At 42.0% G+C, this 17372-nt stretch overlaps 1 protein-coding gene across 2 annotated transcripts in view; it reads right to left on the reverse strand.

Annotated features, from left to right (window-relative positions):
* Window positions 1–17372, reverse strand: part of LOC132834687 (A disintegrin and metalloproteinase with thrombospondin motifs 12-like) — a 547736-nt gene that overhangs the window by 230650 nt on the left and 299714 nt on the right. For both annotated transcript variants that reach the window (XM_060853764.1, XM_060853682.1), the window contains exon 11: window positions 6729–6874. In XM_060853764.1, coding sequence (XP_060709747.1) covers window positions 6729–6874 — 146 coding nt within the window. The remainder of the gene's footprint in view (window positions 1–6728; window positions 6875–17372) is intronic.

Below are 17372 nucleotides of genomic sequence, written 5' to 3' on the forward strand. Positions count from 1 at the left end.
ATTTAAAAGTATATTGTCAGGATTGAAGGGCTTGAGCAATAGGGGGAGACTGACGAGGTCAGCGCTGAAGCATAGGAGGCTGAGGACTAATCTTATAGAATTCTATAAAATCATTAAGGGCATGGATAGGGTGAATAGTCAAGTTCTTTACCCCTTGGTAGGAGAGCCCAAAACTAGAGACTTTTTCCCATGGCAGAAATGTCTACAATGAGGGGGTAAAATTTAAGGTGATTGGAGGAAGGTTTAGGAGATAGGTCAGAGGTCGGTTCTGTATACAGAGTGGTGAGTGCATGGAATGCACTGCCAGCAGTGATAGTTGAGTCCGAGATACATTAAGGACATTTAAACAACTCTTAGATAGGCACAAGGAAGATAGTACAATGAAGGGTATGTAGGTTAGTTTGATCACAGTGGAGTATAAAAGGTCAGCACAACATTGAGGACTGAAGGGTCTATATACTGTTCTATGTTCTATGTTAGAGGGCATAGGTTTAAGGTAAGAGGGGACCTGCGGGACTTTTTTACACATAGCATAATGCATGTATGAATGAGCTGCCAGAGCAAGTCGTGGAGGCTGGTATGACTACATACTTAAAAGGAATCTGGATAGATATATGATAGGGTTTAGATGGATATGGGTCAAATGCTGGCAAATGGGACTAGATTAATTTAGGATGTCTGGTCAGCATGCTTGAGTTGGACCCAAGGGTCTGTTTCCCTGCTGTACATCTCTTTGACTCTATAACTATGACTTTATGACTCTATATATACTAATAGTGATCTGGTATGATGACAGTATCATGGACAGATGCATCTCCGATATGTAAGGTTGGTGTGGATGAGGTCAAGTCAATACTGCCATCATGTTATTTCCCTGACCACTTGCCACACACCAGTCTAGCAGTGAAAGATTCTTGGATGACAGGAGAAGAGGAGCTTCTCATTCAAGAGGAAGAAGGAAGCTTACTTAAGTTGAGGTACAAGGCTCTAGCACAAATTTAAAGGATTACAGGGTAGCTACGAAATAACTCAAAAAGGCACTGACGAGAACTAGGAGGGGACATGCAAAAGCCTTGATGGTAAGTATTAGGGAAAACCCAAAAACATTCTACACTTACAAAAGGAATAAGAGAATGATCAGAGAGCGGCTAGGTTGATTGGGATAGTGGAGGGAACGTGTGCCTGGAGTCTGAAGAGATAGGGGAGCCCCTAAATGAGTTTTTTTCTTCAGTATTCATTAGAGAGAGGGACCTTGTTGATAGTGAGAACACTGTGGATCACGTTAATAGGCTTGAACAGATTGATATTAAGAAAGTGGATATGCTGGAAATTTGGGGAAGGATCAAAATAGATAAGTCCCCAGGGCCGGACCAGATATATCCAAGGTTACTACGAGAAATGAGAATAAGGTTACTGCACCTCTGGCAATGATCTTTGCATCCTCACTCTCCACGGGAATAGAAATGGATGATTTGAGGGAGGTGAATGTCATTCCTGTGTTCAAGAAAGGGAATAGAGAAATTCCTGGGAATTACGTCTGTGGTAAGCAAGGTACTGGAAAAGGTTCTGAGAGATAGGATTTATGACTATTTGGATAAATATAGTTTAAAGATAGTCAGCATGGCTTTGTGACAGGCAGCATCTGAGGAGCAAGAGAATCGATGTTTCAGGCATAAACCCTTCTTCAGAATGAGGCTGGTGTGCCAAGCGGGCTGAGATAAAAGGTGGGGGGGGAATTTGGAGGAAGGGCGTTGGGAGTATGATAGGTGAAAGGAGGTGAGGGTGATTGGCCGGAGAGGGGGTGGGGGCGGAGAGGTCGGGAAGAAGATTGCAGGTCAAGAGGGCGGTGCTGAATCCTGGGGTTGGAACTGAGGTAAAGTTGGGGCAGGGGAAATGAGGGAGCTGGAGAAATCTACATTCATCCCGTGTGGTTGGAGGGTTCCTAGGTGGAAGATGAGGGGCTCTTCCTCCAGGCGTCGTGTGGCCAGGGTCTGGCGATGGAGGAGGCCAAGGACCTGCATGTCCTTGGCAGAATGGAAGGGGGAGTTAAAGTGTTCAGCCACGGGCGGTTGGGTTGGTTGGTGTGGGTGTCCCAGAGGTGTTCCCTGAAACGTTCCACAAGTAGGCGGCCTGTCTCCCCAAAGCTGCGCTTTTCCAGTACCACACTTTTTAACTCTGTCTCCAGCATCTGCAATCCTTACTTTTCCCCTTTGTGACAGGCAGGTCATGCCTCACAAGCCTTATTATGTTCTTTGAGAATGCGACGAGACAAGTTAACGAAGGTCAAGCAGTGGATGTGGTGTATATGGATTTCAGTAAGGCATTTGATAAGGTTCCCCATGGTAGGCTCATTCAGAAAGTTAGGAGGTCTAGGAAACAGGGAAGTTTGGCTGTCAGGATCCAGAATTGGCTGGCCCTTAGAAGACAGTGAGTGGTAGTGGACGGAAACAATTCCGCCTGGAGGTCGGTGACCAGTGGTGCCCATAGGGATCTGTTATTAGGCCTCTGTTCTTTGTAGTTTTTATAAAAGACTTGGATGAAGAAATGGAAGGGTGGGTTAATAAGTTTGCTAAAGACACAAAGGTCAGTGGTGTTGTAGATAATGTTGAGGGCTGTTACAGGCTACAATAAGACATTGACAGGATGCAGAGCTGGACTGAGAACTGGCAGATAGAATCAACCTGGATAATTGCGAAGTGATTCTTTTTGAATGTCAAATTTAAATGCTAAATACGGGTTAAAAACAGGATTCTTGGCAAGGTGGAGGAACAACGGAATCTTGGCGTCCACATACATAGATCTCTCAAATTTGACACCCAAGTTGATAGGGTTGCTCACAAGGCGTATGGTGTTTTGGCTTTCATTAGCAGGGGGATTGAGTTTAAGAGCATGAGGTTTTGCTGCACTCTGTAAAACCCTGGTGAGACTACACTTGAAATTTAATGTCCAGTTCTGGTCACCTCATTATAGGAAGGATGTAGGTGCTTTAGAGAGGGTGCAGAGGAGATTTATCAGGGTGCTGCCTGGATTGGAGAGCTAGTCTTATGAAGGCAGATTGAGTGAATTAGGGCTTTTCACACTGGAGAGAAGAAGGAAGAAAGGTGACTTGATCGCTGTATACAAGGTAATGAGAGGCATTGATAGAGTAGATAGCCAGAGACTTTTTTCCCAGGGCAAAAATGGCTGTCATGAGGGGTCATAATTTTAAGGTGATTGGAGGAAGATATAGGGGAGATATCACAAGAAGGCTCATTATGCAGAGAGTGGTAGGTGCATGGAATGCACTGCCAGCAGTTGTAGTAGAGTCAGAGACATTAGGGACATTTGAGCGACTGTTGGTCAAGCACATGGGTGGCAGTAAAGTAAGGGGTGTATAGATTAGGTTGATCTTACATTAAGATAAGTGCTCGGCAAAATATTGTGGACTAAAGGGTCTGTACTGTGATGTACCTTTCTATATTCTATGTGCTATGTTCTATGATTTCCTTCAGGACTTGGGTAGGACAGTCATTAATGACTTTACTGAGTGTTGAAGTACTCCTTCAGACTACATTTTGTGCTGGTCACCGTCAGTGCTTCCTCTAATGAAATTCAACGTGGCAGGATGGCTCATTTGAGTAGACATTTAAGAACCTGTCACATTGTTGGGGATCCGGAGTCACATGTAGATTGAACCAACTGGGGACAGCAGATTTATTTTCTCAAGTGATTAGTGAATCAAATGGTTTTCTATGACAATCAATGATGGTTTCATGATCACAGTTATTGAGGCAAGCTTTTAATTTCAAATTTATTAATTTAATCTAACCATTCCTAGATGTCACAATAGGGCGAACAGCGAATGGGGAACTTCAAACCAGTATCGACAGGAAAGCAACACGTACGGACCAAATATTGAATTGTAGAAGCAATCATCCCAACATCCACAAATGAAGCTGTATCAGAACATTATTTCAATGAGCTACCACATACTACAGCACAGAGGAACTATGCAGAGCAGAGGAAAATCACCTATACAGTGGATTCAAAAAAATGGGTACCCAATGGAAACAGTCCACCAATTTCCCAGCAGCATACCCAAACAAGCAGACAAAGAACAGAAACCCTAGGCACTTTCCCCTATATCAAAGACATCTCGAAAATAACTGCCAGACTAGACCCCTTGGCATCATGGCAGCCCACAAACCCACCAACACACTAAAACAGCAGCTAATGAACATGAAAGACCCTAAACAGACAACAAGCAAAACTAATGTAATTTACAAAATACCATGCAAGAACTGTAACAAAAACTACGCTGGAAAAAACAGGCAGAAAACTAGCCACCAAGACACATGAACATCAACTAGCCACAAAATGATATGACCCTCTCTCATTAATATCCTTACGTACAGATAAGGAAGGAAAGCACTTCAACTGGGATAACAGATCCATCCCAGAACAAGACAAACAGAGACAGACATGAGAATTCCTAGAAGCATAGCATTCCAACCAGAACTCTATTAACAAACACATTGATTTGGATCCCATTTACCACCACCCCCTGAGAAAAAGAATAGAAATGATATCATCACACGAAATGACAAAGAAACCTAAACAGATAAATAGAAAGTAGGAGTCATCAGCAGTGCTTCATCTGGAGGCTCACTGAAGAGGTTACCTAGTAAGGTGACAAAACGTCTGAAAATGAGCCTTCCAGCTCAGCGAGCAAACTTACATCCAGAACCTCAACCTGAACTATAAATCTTATTGAAACTCATTTAATCTAACTCCACCAGCTGCCATGGTGGGATTTGAACCCAAGACTGTAGATTTCTGGTTTGCTAGTCAACAAGGACTGTTTTATTCCAGTGACATCACCACCATGAAACCATTTGTAACAAGGGTGCTTAGGAACAGGATATATTAGATTGAGGGTTGTGGCAATATAAGTGATCAGGGTAAAGGCAGAGCTTCATATCTACAGGCCATTCCCCAATGGGAGTTCTCAGATGATATATACTTCTCAAGCATTTAATTTACTCAAAGGGATATATCATTTTTGCAACATGCAGATAAAAGCTGTAAACAAGTTAAATATGTATTAGATTCTCAGGCTGATGGCTCTAAAGAAAAGTACATAGCCGAGCAGAATGGGGTGAAGAGTTGAGAGCAAAAAAAGTGCAAGAATTGATAGCAAGTCCAGAAGTTATTCTAAGATTAGAAAACATTCATATAATGGGGTAAAACCTTCCATAGTGCCATAGAATTGACTATCCATAGCAGTAGTAATAACATAAAAGTCAAATTGAGAGTGTGAGTTTGAATAGGTTAGTTGATGAAATAAAGACCATAGAATTGCCTTGTATGCTTTGATCTGCTTTGAAGTTGCAATGATGTTGCAACATTCATTAATCACATCCTTAGTGAATTAGAAACATTTCCGACATAGAACAAAATTTACTGACTTCTCATGCGGGAGTTTGGTGACAGGTCAAGGGGTAATACCATTGGTGGGTAGAGATCATGCCAGATTTCCACATCTACTCAGCTTACACCTATTTAAGAGCCCCATCGTGCAACCAATGCTATCTGCCCAGCTGTGAGTGGTGGACTCACCATGCAAACGTGAAAAGCAAGTCTAGCACTGGCTTCTCGCAAGGCCCCTCATCCACAGATGACTGAACAAGGAGGCACACTGAAACCCACCTTACCCTTGCAAGTTCCCTTTGTCAGAGTTGGAGAGGTGAGGAAGGAGGTTGAATCATTCTCACAGGTAACTTAGTGCAAATATAACATGAGAAGTCACACTTCATGCACTACTACTGCTGTCATTTTAGATATCACATAGAAAGATCAGTGACCCAGCATATTATGGGCAGTGAAATTATGATCATAATATGATGCAGTAAAGTAAAACTAGTACATTCAAATTTCAGGCTAACTATCTGCACACTCTCATTAAACCTTCAATTATAGCATACAGCCACCAGGACCCTTTGGACTTTCCTGAAAATCAATATGCTCACTAGTGGCTTGTGCAGCTCTGTTGAATGAGAAATAGGTTGTCATTGGGTTATTCTTCCATTCTGTGGAAAATAGAAGTTATAATGACTAACGTCATGAAGGTATGACCAGAGCCCCAGGTATGCCTAGGATATGCCTGCTGCCACATTAGCCTCAAAGGTTATTTAATTGTATTCAGCATTGACATCTGAAAATGTTCATGATGTCCTCATTCTTTCTTTGAGGATCTTTCAGTAAATTTGGTGATTGTTGAGCTCAGTTTCCTGGTTCCTGGGCCTTGAAGTAACTATTTTTCTGTTAAACTTACTTTCAAATGGAACGGAGAGGGGCAGCGCTTTGACTCCAAGCTGCTGCAAGCCCATAATTAACTTCACACCCTTCCTGCCAGCCCCAAACCATACAGTCTATCCAACAGAGGTATTGAACACAAATTCATCCTTGTCAAGCTGGCAAGCTTCTAGTGGCCACCCTGGGAGCATTTTGCAGATGTGCCTGAAATTAATTTTTGTTGAGCCTCATGGTCTGTGACTTCTGAGACACACTTGCAGCTGGCCATCGGTGTCAGAGCAAAAAATGAGCAAAATCAAATTTGCAAACATATGTGTTTTATTTTATGTGCAATCCATTCTCCAGCTCAACGTTAATTTTTTTCTCAAAAACTGATCAAATGAAACAGTATGCATGGTTAATTATTCGATCTCCCAATTATATCATATACTCACACTGGATTGCTACAATGCCTCTCTGCTGCTTGAACTCCTGCTCCACACGTACGTGTACAATGTGACCAGGAACCCCATGTGTTCCAATCTCCATTCACAGCTTCTGGACGGTTTCCAACTGTCACACACTCACCATTAAAACACCACTGAAACATAAAATTATTTGCCTTGTTACAACAAGGTCAGGTAAATGCCTGTATTACAGTACCCCATAGAATTGGATCATGCACAGAACTAGACTCTGACCATAGATTCTGAAAGACTCCAGAAATTAAGTACAGATATAGTCCAGACATCAGGAAGTGGTTTTCAACAGTGTGATAACTTAAAACAAATGATATGAGACAGCAGTCTCCAATGGAAATAAGCCATAAGATGTAAAACTGTTTAATAACTTGCTATACTGTTGCACTTTGCACTATCAGTTTCCAGATGAAATGATTTTATATCACAGACAACTTGCAAACAATATTGCTAAGTTCATAGGATTTGGCATTGGAATATTGCCTGCTGGAGAGAGCTTCCAACAGAGCTTGCCTTGAATTTTATTGTCTGTGACACTTTTGTGGTTATGTGTATACCATGTGACAGTAATTGTGAAGGGATACAAGATATAAAGACAGCTGATACAAGTCCTGTGGTTTTAAATTTGGCTGCTCACTCCAAGAAGTGCTGAAGTGTGTCCATTGTGATCTCATCTGAGTGAGGACATTATTGTCAATGTTTCCTCCCACAGTCCAAAGATGTGCGGGTCAGGTGAATTGGCCATGCTAAATTGCCCGTAGTGTTAGGTAAGGGGTAATGTAGGGGTATGGGTGGGTTTCACTTCGGCGGGTCGGTGTGGACTTGTTGGGCCGAAGGGCCTGTTTCCACACTGTAAGTCTAAAAAAAAATCAGCATGTGTCCCTGCCACAGCTCATCACTCCTGAAACTTCTAAGTGTGCTTTTGTTACCTCCTACCTGTCAATTATTCTCATATTCTCCTGGCTGCTTGCCTACCCATCATACTCCCTGAACAACAGCTTATTGATTCCTGAGTACTACTAACAATGTACAAGGTGAGCCAAGCATCACCTCCTGTTAAACCTTCCGAACATCACTGTAACCACTTCATTAACTGTCCAGATCTTTTGGGTATATTGATAAAATTGATTAACTACTAGTTAACCAGATCAACATTGCATGTTTCTGGCAAGCAGCCTTCAAAGCTAATTTTCATCAGCAAAGCCTCAAATAACAAACCAAAACTGAAAGAACTGCGGATACCATAAATCAGAAACAAAAACAAAAATTGCTGGAAAAGTTCAGTAGATCTGGCAGCATCTGTGGAGAGAGATCAGAATTTCGGAGTCAAGTTCTGAGGAGGGGTCACTTTTTTTGTTCCTCAAACAATAAAGCGGTTCTTTTTTTAATCCAAAATGCAGCAAGACCTGGATAACGTTTAAGCTTGGACTATTCAGTGATTGATATTATGGAGTGGCATGTTGGCTCAGTGGTTTGCAGAGCTGCCTGACAGTATGAGGGGCCTAGGATCGGTTCCACCCTTGGGAGACTGTCCGTGTGGATTTTGCCCACTCTTCGAGTGTCTGCGTGGGTTTCCTCCGGGCGCTCCGGTTTCCTCCCACAATCCAATGTTGTGCAGGTTAGGTAAATTGCTCATAGTGTTCAGGGATTTGTGGGTTAAATGCATTAGTCAGGGGTAACTGTCGAGTAGTAGGGGATTGGGTCTGGGAAGGTTACTCTTTGGAGGGTTGGTGTGGACTTTTTGGGCCGAAGGGCTGTTTCCACACTATAGGGATTCTATATCCATAAAAAAAATCACCTGTCATAACTGCCAGGCAATTACCATCTTTAACAACAGAGAATCTAAATATTTAGAGATGAGCACTAAATGACCGCAATGCTAAAATTCTGTGAATGAATTAGATAAAATCTACCAAAAATATTTCACTTAAAAATTTTTAGATTCTGATCTTACATATGAATTAAAACAGAATAGGCCATTCAGTTTTTTCAGCCTGATCCGCCATTCTATAACATTATGGTTGATCTGAGTGCACCCTCATATCAGCATTTCTGCCTATCTTTGACAACCTTTCACCCCCTTGCTTTAAAGAATCTATCCACCACATTCATGACCTTCTGAGAAAGAAAACAAAATCATCTAATCTCTGTTTCAACTGATGATTGAACAGTGACTTCTGGTTCTAGATTCTCTCACAACAAGAAACATCCTTTTCATATCAGCTCTGTTAAAACCCACTTCAAAGATCTTTTTTGTTTCAATCTAGTTGCTATTTGGTTAACAAGGCAGCAGGTGAGCTGGAGGAAGATTGTTATCAATGATTAATATTATTCAAATCATCTCAAATTTTAGCTCTGCACATGTCTGGAAATTCTTTGTTTTACTCTATTATAGTTCCCACTTAGCGGTTAGTTTTCTCAACGTAATGGGTGACGGTTGCTCAGCTGAATGCTCCCCATCAAATGGCTGAGGCAACTGTGCTACAATCTGCATTAGTGAATGACATGCAATGACAGCTTCATTCAGAGAAAGCCCCCATCTCCCATCGAAAGTGGGCATATGAGTAAAGAACGGGTGAATGACTGGTACCTGTGGAAGTTCACACCAACCAAGTTCAATGCTTCTAAGAGAGTAAGAGAGAGAGATAAGTTTGGAAATATTTGTGCATGCTGGACTTTGTTCTTGCATATCCTATTTTAACGGAAACCAATGATATATGGCTATTGTGATAATATTATGACTTTAAGAGGTGTATTTTGTCCTGTCCTTTTTTTTGAAGAGAGGTTTGAGCCTTAGGTTAAGAGCTGTCTCCTTCAATCTAATAAAGTAAACAGCTTGTAAAGCTTTGGGATTTTCTTTTGAGAAATTATAACAATAGAAGCAGCATCACTGGGTGTAGTCAGACCCTCACCAAACCATCTTTCTCTCTGTTACAGCGAAAAGCTTCAGTTCTCTTCCTGCTGCCAGAGTCACAGGTGAGGCCATCTGTTTTCTGGCTTTGCTTTTGCCAACAGTCTATTTATAGAATGTTATTTTATTGGAACAGTTGCTGTTTGGTAGTAAGGTAATCTAATATTCTGTTAAGTTTTCCAACAGCGTTAAAGTTATACCAATTCTTCTTTCTTTTGTTGTATTTTAATTGGGAGAAGAATAAATTTGTTTTGCTTGAAGCTGAGTAATGCAACCAATCAAATTACATCTGGAACACAGCACCTTACACTTGCCTTTAACTAAGGTTAACGTCAGGGTCTAAGCTAACCCCTTGGTATAATTGCAGGGGGTATGGTCTGATCCATATTACTATCCTGTTCCTTTATTGTCAAATATAGAGGATGTGGACATCTATTGAGTTCATGCACAACACATCAGAAGTTATGTTTATTTAGAAATACTTACAGATTTACTTTATGGGAACACGGCTAGAGATAAGTAACTTTTCTTTGGTGTGTAAGAAAAGTAAAACAAAGTCATTACTTTGTTGTTGTTTTGCTGTAGAAATATTATTGGAACTCTTTAAAGGATTACTGAGTTCTGTAGGAATTGATAATGTTTTGAAGCAGTCAACAGCTAAAGCTGAGCAACATTCTTCACTGCATCCAACATCTTGAAGTATTTATGACTAAATTAGGGAGCTGTCAGATTCTAATTTAGGTGCATGCATAAATGATACTTGTACTAAACGTTTTCTGAAACAAAATGGCATCTTTCCAAAAATAAATTGAAATATCTGCAGTTTTACTCTTTGAAATGCAGCCAAGAAAATTCAAACCACAAGGTAAGCATATAAGGGCTGATTTTTCAAACTCATGCCACTCGCTCACTAAATTTAATGCACAAGCAACCACAGGTAATGCGCCCATTCTTTCCCTTAATACATGGATTGGCAGAACAGGCTCAAAAAATGATGGCCATCAAATTGACTGCATTTGGGAACAACATACAATGTAGGGGGATATTATTCTGATTCCTCCATCCCAAGTGTTCAGGAGCCTGGCTACATTACTAGTGCAAGGGCAGAATTACACATTGCGATTGGGGAGGAAGTAGAATTTCCCTGAGGACAGAGAATCTCAAGACCTCAATGGGATTACAAATCTTCACCTTCACTCAGTACCTTTTGTTAGAATTTACAAGAAAAGGGATCAAAATTGGATGAGGACAACTCTGCTCTGCTGCTCCTCATCACAGTCTCCTCAATGATGAGTATGTTTGCAGATGATAGGTGGGACTTTGATGTGTGGTGATGTGATTTCCCCCTTCTGCTTCTCCCCCAGTTACAAAAAGCCTGTTGACTTGTGAAAAATGACAACTTTGAGTGAGAAAATTGGCTTTTGTACCTCAACATGGACCGAGAGAGGAAGGAATAACAGTTACAAGAGGATATTTATGAACTTTAGACAGAAACTACTTGAGGTCTTATGAAACAAAAGGGCAGCAAGAGATTAAGATTATAAACTGAGAAGAGTAAGTGTCAAAGAGATGTACAGTATAGAAACAGAACCTTCAGTCCAACTCATCCAGGCTGACCAAATACCCTAAATTAATTTAATCCTATTTGCCAGCACTTGGCACATATCCCTCTGAACATTTCCTATTCATATACCCATCCAGATGTCTTTTAAAAGCAGTAATTGTATCAATCTCTAGCACTTCCTCTGGCAGCTCATTCCATACACCCTCCAGGTGAAAGTTTTGTTCCTTGCATATCTTTTCCCTCTAACCGTAAACCTATGCCCTCTACTTTTTGACTCCTCTACCCTGGAAAAAGACTTTGTCTATTTACCCTACCTATGCTCCTCATGATTTTATAAACCTCTGTAAGGTCACCCATCAGTCCCGATGCTCCAGGGCAAGCAGCCCCAGTCTATTCAGCCTCTCCCTGTAGCGAAACACTCCAAAGGTGGCAACATTCTTGTAAATATTTTCTGTACACTTTCAAATTTAACCACATTTCTCCCGTGTGGGAGACCAGAACTGAATGTAGTATTCCAAAAGTGGCTTAACCAACATCCTGAATAGCCACAACCTGCTGCTCCTACCCCACCCAATGCATCTCCTCATATCTCGACACCGCCCTGCCCCGTTCATCCAGGAATTCCCCACATACATTCGGGACACCATCCATACCTTCCACCTCCTCCATGACTTTCACTTCCCTGGTCCCCAAAGCCTCATCTTCACCATGGATATCCAGTCCCTGTACATGTCTATTTCCCATGGCTAAGGGCTCTAAGTTTTCTGTTTCTTCGTCTCCTACCAACCCAAACAGTCCCCCTCCACTGACACATTAATTCAATTAGCGGAACTGGTCCTCACCCTCAACAACGTCACCTTTGAATCCTCTCACTTCCTACAGACCAAAGAAGTAGTCATGGGCACCCGCATGGGCCCCAGCTATGCCTGCCTGTTTGCAGGATATGTGGAACAGTCTCTCTTCCGCAGTTACACTGGCACCATCGCCCGCCTTTTCATCCACTAAATCGATTACTGTATTGGCGCCACTTCATGGTCCCACGAGGAGGTTGAACAGTTCATCAAATTCACAAACACCTTTAACTCTGACATTGGGTTCACCTGGACCATCTCAGACATCTCCCTCCCCTTGCCGGACTTCTCCATCATCATTTTCAACACAACATGGACATCTATTTCAAACCCACTGACTCCCACAGCTACCTGGACTACACTTCGCCCCAAGTACAAATGCTATCTCTTAGTCTCAATTCCTCTGCTTCTGCCGTATCTGTTCCCAGGAGGAGCAATTCCATTCCAGGACATCCCAGATGGCCTCCTACTTCCTGGATCACATTTCCCTTTCCACATGATCGACAATGTCCTCCAGCTCATTTCCTCCACTTTCCGCACCTCCGCCCTTGAACCCTACCCCTCCAATTGCAACATGGATAGAACCCCTCTGGTCTTCACTTTTCACCCCATTCACCTCCAGATACAATGCATTATCCTCTGCCATTTCTGACACCTATAATCAGATCCCACTACCAGAGATGTGTTTGCCTCCCCACCATGACCAGCATTCCGCAGAGACCATTCCCTCCATGACTCTCCTGTTAGGTCCATCCACCTTCCATAAACAGTACTTTCCCTTACCACTGCAAGAAATATAAAGCTTGTGCCCATACCTTCCCCCTCACCTCCATCCAAGGCCCCAAAGGATCTTTTCAGATCCGGCAGAAATTCTCCTACACCTCCACCCATCTCATCTACTGTGTCCGTTGCTCTTGATGTCGTCTCCTCTGCATCGGGGAGACAGAACACCAACTCACAGAGAATTTCAGGGAATATGTCTGGAACGCAAACACACAACAGCCCCACTAACCTGTGGCCAACCACTTAAACTCCCCTCCTACTCCTCCAAGGACATGCAGGTTCTGTGCCTCCTCTGCCAAATCCAAGTCACCTGACGGAGTCTCATCTTCCACCTTGGGGCCCTTCAATCACGCGGCAGCAATGTTGACTTCACTAATTTCCGAATCTCCCCACCCCCTACCTCATCCCAGATCCAACCTTCCAACTCAGCACCGTCCTCTTGACCTGTCCTACCTGTCCATCTTCCTTTCCACCTCTCCGCTCTGACCTGTCACAATCACCCTCTACCTACATCTACCTATCGTCTTCCCAGCTACCTTCCAAACAATCCCGCCCCAACCACCTATTTATCTCTTAGTCCCCTCTCCAAGCACCTTCCCCCCTCCACTCCATCCCCCTCCATTTCCCCCCGTCCCACCCCACATTCCTGATGAAGGACATGCCCGAAACATTGATTCTCCTGCTCTTTGGATGCTGCTTGACCTACTATGCTTTCCCAGTGTCACACTGTTTGACCTTGACTCTCCAGCATCTACAGTCTTCAATTTCTCTCATCCTAACTCCAATACTCAATTAATTAGGAGTCCATTTGGCGCTTCAAATTTACTGCAATATTCGAAAAAAATCATGACTGATCTCATTGTGGCCTCAATTCTATTTTCCTCTGAGTGACTCCCAACTCCCTTGTCAATCAATCAGGTTCTAGGAGGGGGAGGAAGTCAAACACACAGCAAAGCAAGAAATCATTTTGTTCCAGAACCCTAGATATGTGAACCTTGTGTCAATGTGGGTAGATAAAGATACAGAAAAAACAAAAGGATTCCTGCTATATTTTTCAATGTGCAGTAGAGTCTCATAATAATGGTCGCCATCTACAATGGGATTTGCACAACATCAGTACTTGAAGCTTCTTATTAAGATTGTAAAGCACAAGTATATTTTGGAGCTAGCATTCTGATGAAAGCAAAAAAAAAATTGCGAAAGCAACAATTAAAAAGCTGTGACTAGAGTGGATGTGTGAGTGAGAATCATATTTATTCACCAACTAATGTACTAGCACTTGCAGAAGAGTCTATAAGGGTTATTGAAGTGATGACAATGAAATATTTCGAGGACAAATTGAATGGGCATTTGAGCAAAATACACTGACACAACAATGGGATACAAGCAGAGGGATTGAAATGAGTAGATTTCTCTACGGAGGGGCAACATGGATTGAATGGACTGAATAGCTTCCCTCTGTGTTATAATGATTCCATGGACCATTTACAGTACAGTGTTAGAAGAACACAACTTCTCCACTTCTGCAGCTTCTGAACTGCACACTTGATTCACATTTGTGTGATTTTGCCTGGGATTTATTTTTTCATATTTAGATATGGTTTGGCCTTGCAGTGCAGTTTGAGAGTGCTGAAGTAGTGGGACTTTTAAAATTGATAAAGCTTGACACTGGAAAAAGCACAAGGTCAGGCAGCATCTGAGAAGCAACAGCATCAACGTTTTGGGCCTAATCCTTCTTCAGGACAGGTTAAAATGCCTACCTCCATTTTTACAGCCAAGTTTCAATATTGCTTCAAAGCCCTCTAAACCACAACACTCATTTTCCTCTCTACTCCCCATGTCATCATGCATTCCCTTAAATTCCCCGTGCATCTCACATTACACATGTCACTCCATGCCCACCATGCCTCCTCACCACCACTCATCCAGTATTCACTCCCTACAGTACTCAGAAATCATGCAATAGCAATGGGAATTATTTTAGCTGCCAGTGTGTAAACAGAAACTAAATCTATGACATGGTAATAAATCTGACTGACAACCTGCAAAATAACTTTTCCATTAAGTTAAAAAAGCCATTAAATTGTGTAAACAAATAATCATGTACTCCAAAACTACATTAAAGACAGAGTATTCTATCACAACCTCATAAAATTGCCATTTATTCCTGTGACTACGTGTATTAACGGATCTGGATTACTTATGGAACTCAGCCAACCACATATAACACCTGCAGCTGAAAGGCCAAGTACAAAAACCCTGAACTTGATAGAACTTGTGTCCTCGTCATTTTAAGCAGAAGTCTCTGTCAAGCAAATGGGAGGGGCAGCACCCTCTCCTGTCTGGGCCTTAATGACCATCCTCGAGACAGGACACTAGATGAGGAGTTATCATGCAAAAAATGTATGCAAACATGAACGTTTCCGACATTTGTCCCAGGATGTTGTGCTTTGTCACAGCAAAGTGAAAGGTGATGGTGTCTTAGCATCATCTATTAATTATTAATATTAATCCAGAGACCCAGATAATGTTCTAGAGATCATTATTAGATGTAATGATATAATAAGTCATTAAGATCATTGATGACTTATTAGATCATTAGTAAATTTGCTCACTGAGCTGGTAGATTTGTTCTCAGATGCTACATCACCATGCTAGGTAACATTATCAGTGAGCCTCTGGTGAAACGTTGGTTTTCTACCTCGCTTGCTTATCTATCTATCTCGGTTTGTTGTGGTAGGTGATATCATTTTAGGGTAAAAAATGAGGTCTGCAGATGCTGGAGATCACAGCTGCAAATGTGTTGCTGGTCAAAGCACAGCAGGTTAGGCAGCATCTCAGGAATAGAGAATTCGACGTTTCGAGCATAAGCCCTTCATCAGGAATAAGAGAGAGAGCCAAGCAGGCTGAGATAAAAGGTAGGGAGGAGGGACTTTTAGGTTCTGTTTCTGAGAGGTTAGTAAATCGGGTCCAGATTGATATGCTTGTTAATGGAGTTCTGGTTTGAATGCCAGGTTTTAGCAATTCTCGTGCATGTCTTTGTTTAGCCTGCCCCAGGATGGATGTATTGTCCCAGTCAAAGTGGTGTCCCTCTTCGTCTGTGTGTAAGGATACCAGTGATAGTTGGTCATGTCTTTTGGTGACTGGTTGGTGCTCATGTATCCTAGTGGCTAGTTTCCTGTCCATTTGTCCAATGTAATGTTTGTTGCAGTCCTTGCAAGGTATTTTATATATTACGCTCGTTCCACTGGTTGTTGGTATAATTGTTGTTCCTAACCCTGCCATACATCAAAGATATTTTGGAGATGACCAGACGACTTTGGCCCCTAGGCATCATGGGTAGTCCACAGAGCTACCTACACACTGAAACAGCTCCTGATGAACCTAAAGGACCCCATACCAACCACCAGCATAATGAACATCATGTACAAAATACCCTACAAGGACTGAACAAACATTACATTGGACAGACATGCAGGAAACTAGCCACCAGGATACATAAGCACCAACTAGCCACCAAAAGACATGACCAACTACCATTAGCATCCATACACACAGACAAAGAGGGACACCAGTTCAACTGGGACAATACATGTATCCTGGGACAGGTTAAACAAAGGCACGCACAGGAATTCTAGCAGACCAACATTCAAACCAGAACCTCATTGATAAACATATAGATTTGGACCCTATTTAGCAACCTCTCAGAACAGAACTAGAAATGATATTACCCACCACAACAGACCAAGACAGATAAATAGCAAGCACAGCGGAACATCAATGCTTCACCACAGGCTCACTGATGATGGTGACGAAACGTCTGAGAAAAAAATCTACCAGCTCAGCGAGCAAACTTACAACTTGATCAAAGCCTGAGCTACAAATCTGCAAAAAGAAAACACAATATTCTAGAGACTTGGGTTCAAATCCTGTCATGGCAGATGGTGAAATTCAAATACAATAAAAATTTGGAATTAAGAGTCTCATAATGACTATGACATTGTTGATTTTCAGGGGAAAACACATCTTGTTCACTAATGTCCTTGAGGGAAGAAAACTGCCTTTTTTTTGTTCAGGCCTACATGTGCCTCCAAACCATAGCAACATGGTTCACTCTTAACTGTCTTCAGGCTAATTGGGGATGGGCAAGACATGCTGCCTGGCCAGTGATAACCATAATCCTGTGAATTAATATAATGAGAAAATAAAAAAGAGCAATAGTAGGTCAATTGTTCCCTCAAGTCTGCTCCATCATTCACCTAGATATTGTTGATTTTCTTGCACTCTCTCCATAATACTTGATGTTTTTCTAATACCTCGAAATCTGTTGATCTCTGCCTTCAATGTATCCAATTACTGAACTTCTACAGCTATGTGATCATGAATTCCAAAGATTTACCACCCTCTGAGTGAATACATTCCTCTGCTTCCAGTGCTAAATGTACTGACTGTATTCTCAGTTCTCTTATTGGCGAGGATCAACCCAAAGCAGATGAAAATCACAAGGAGTC

The sequence above is a fragment of the Hemiscyllium ocellatum genome, chromosome 1 (assembly GCF_020745735.1).
Source record: "Hemiscyllium ocellatum isolate sHemOce1 chromosome 1, sHemOce1.pat.X.cur, whole genome shotgun sequence".
NCBI lineage: Eukaryota > Metazoa > Chordata > Chondrichthyes > Orectolobiformes > Hemiscylliidae > Hemiscyllium > Hemiscyllium ocellatum.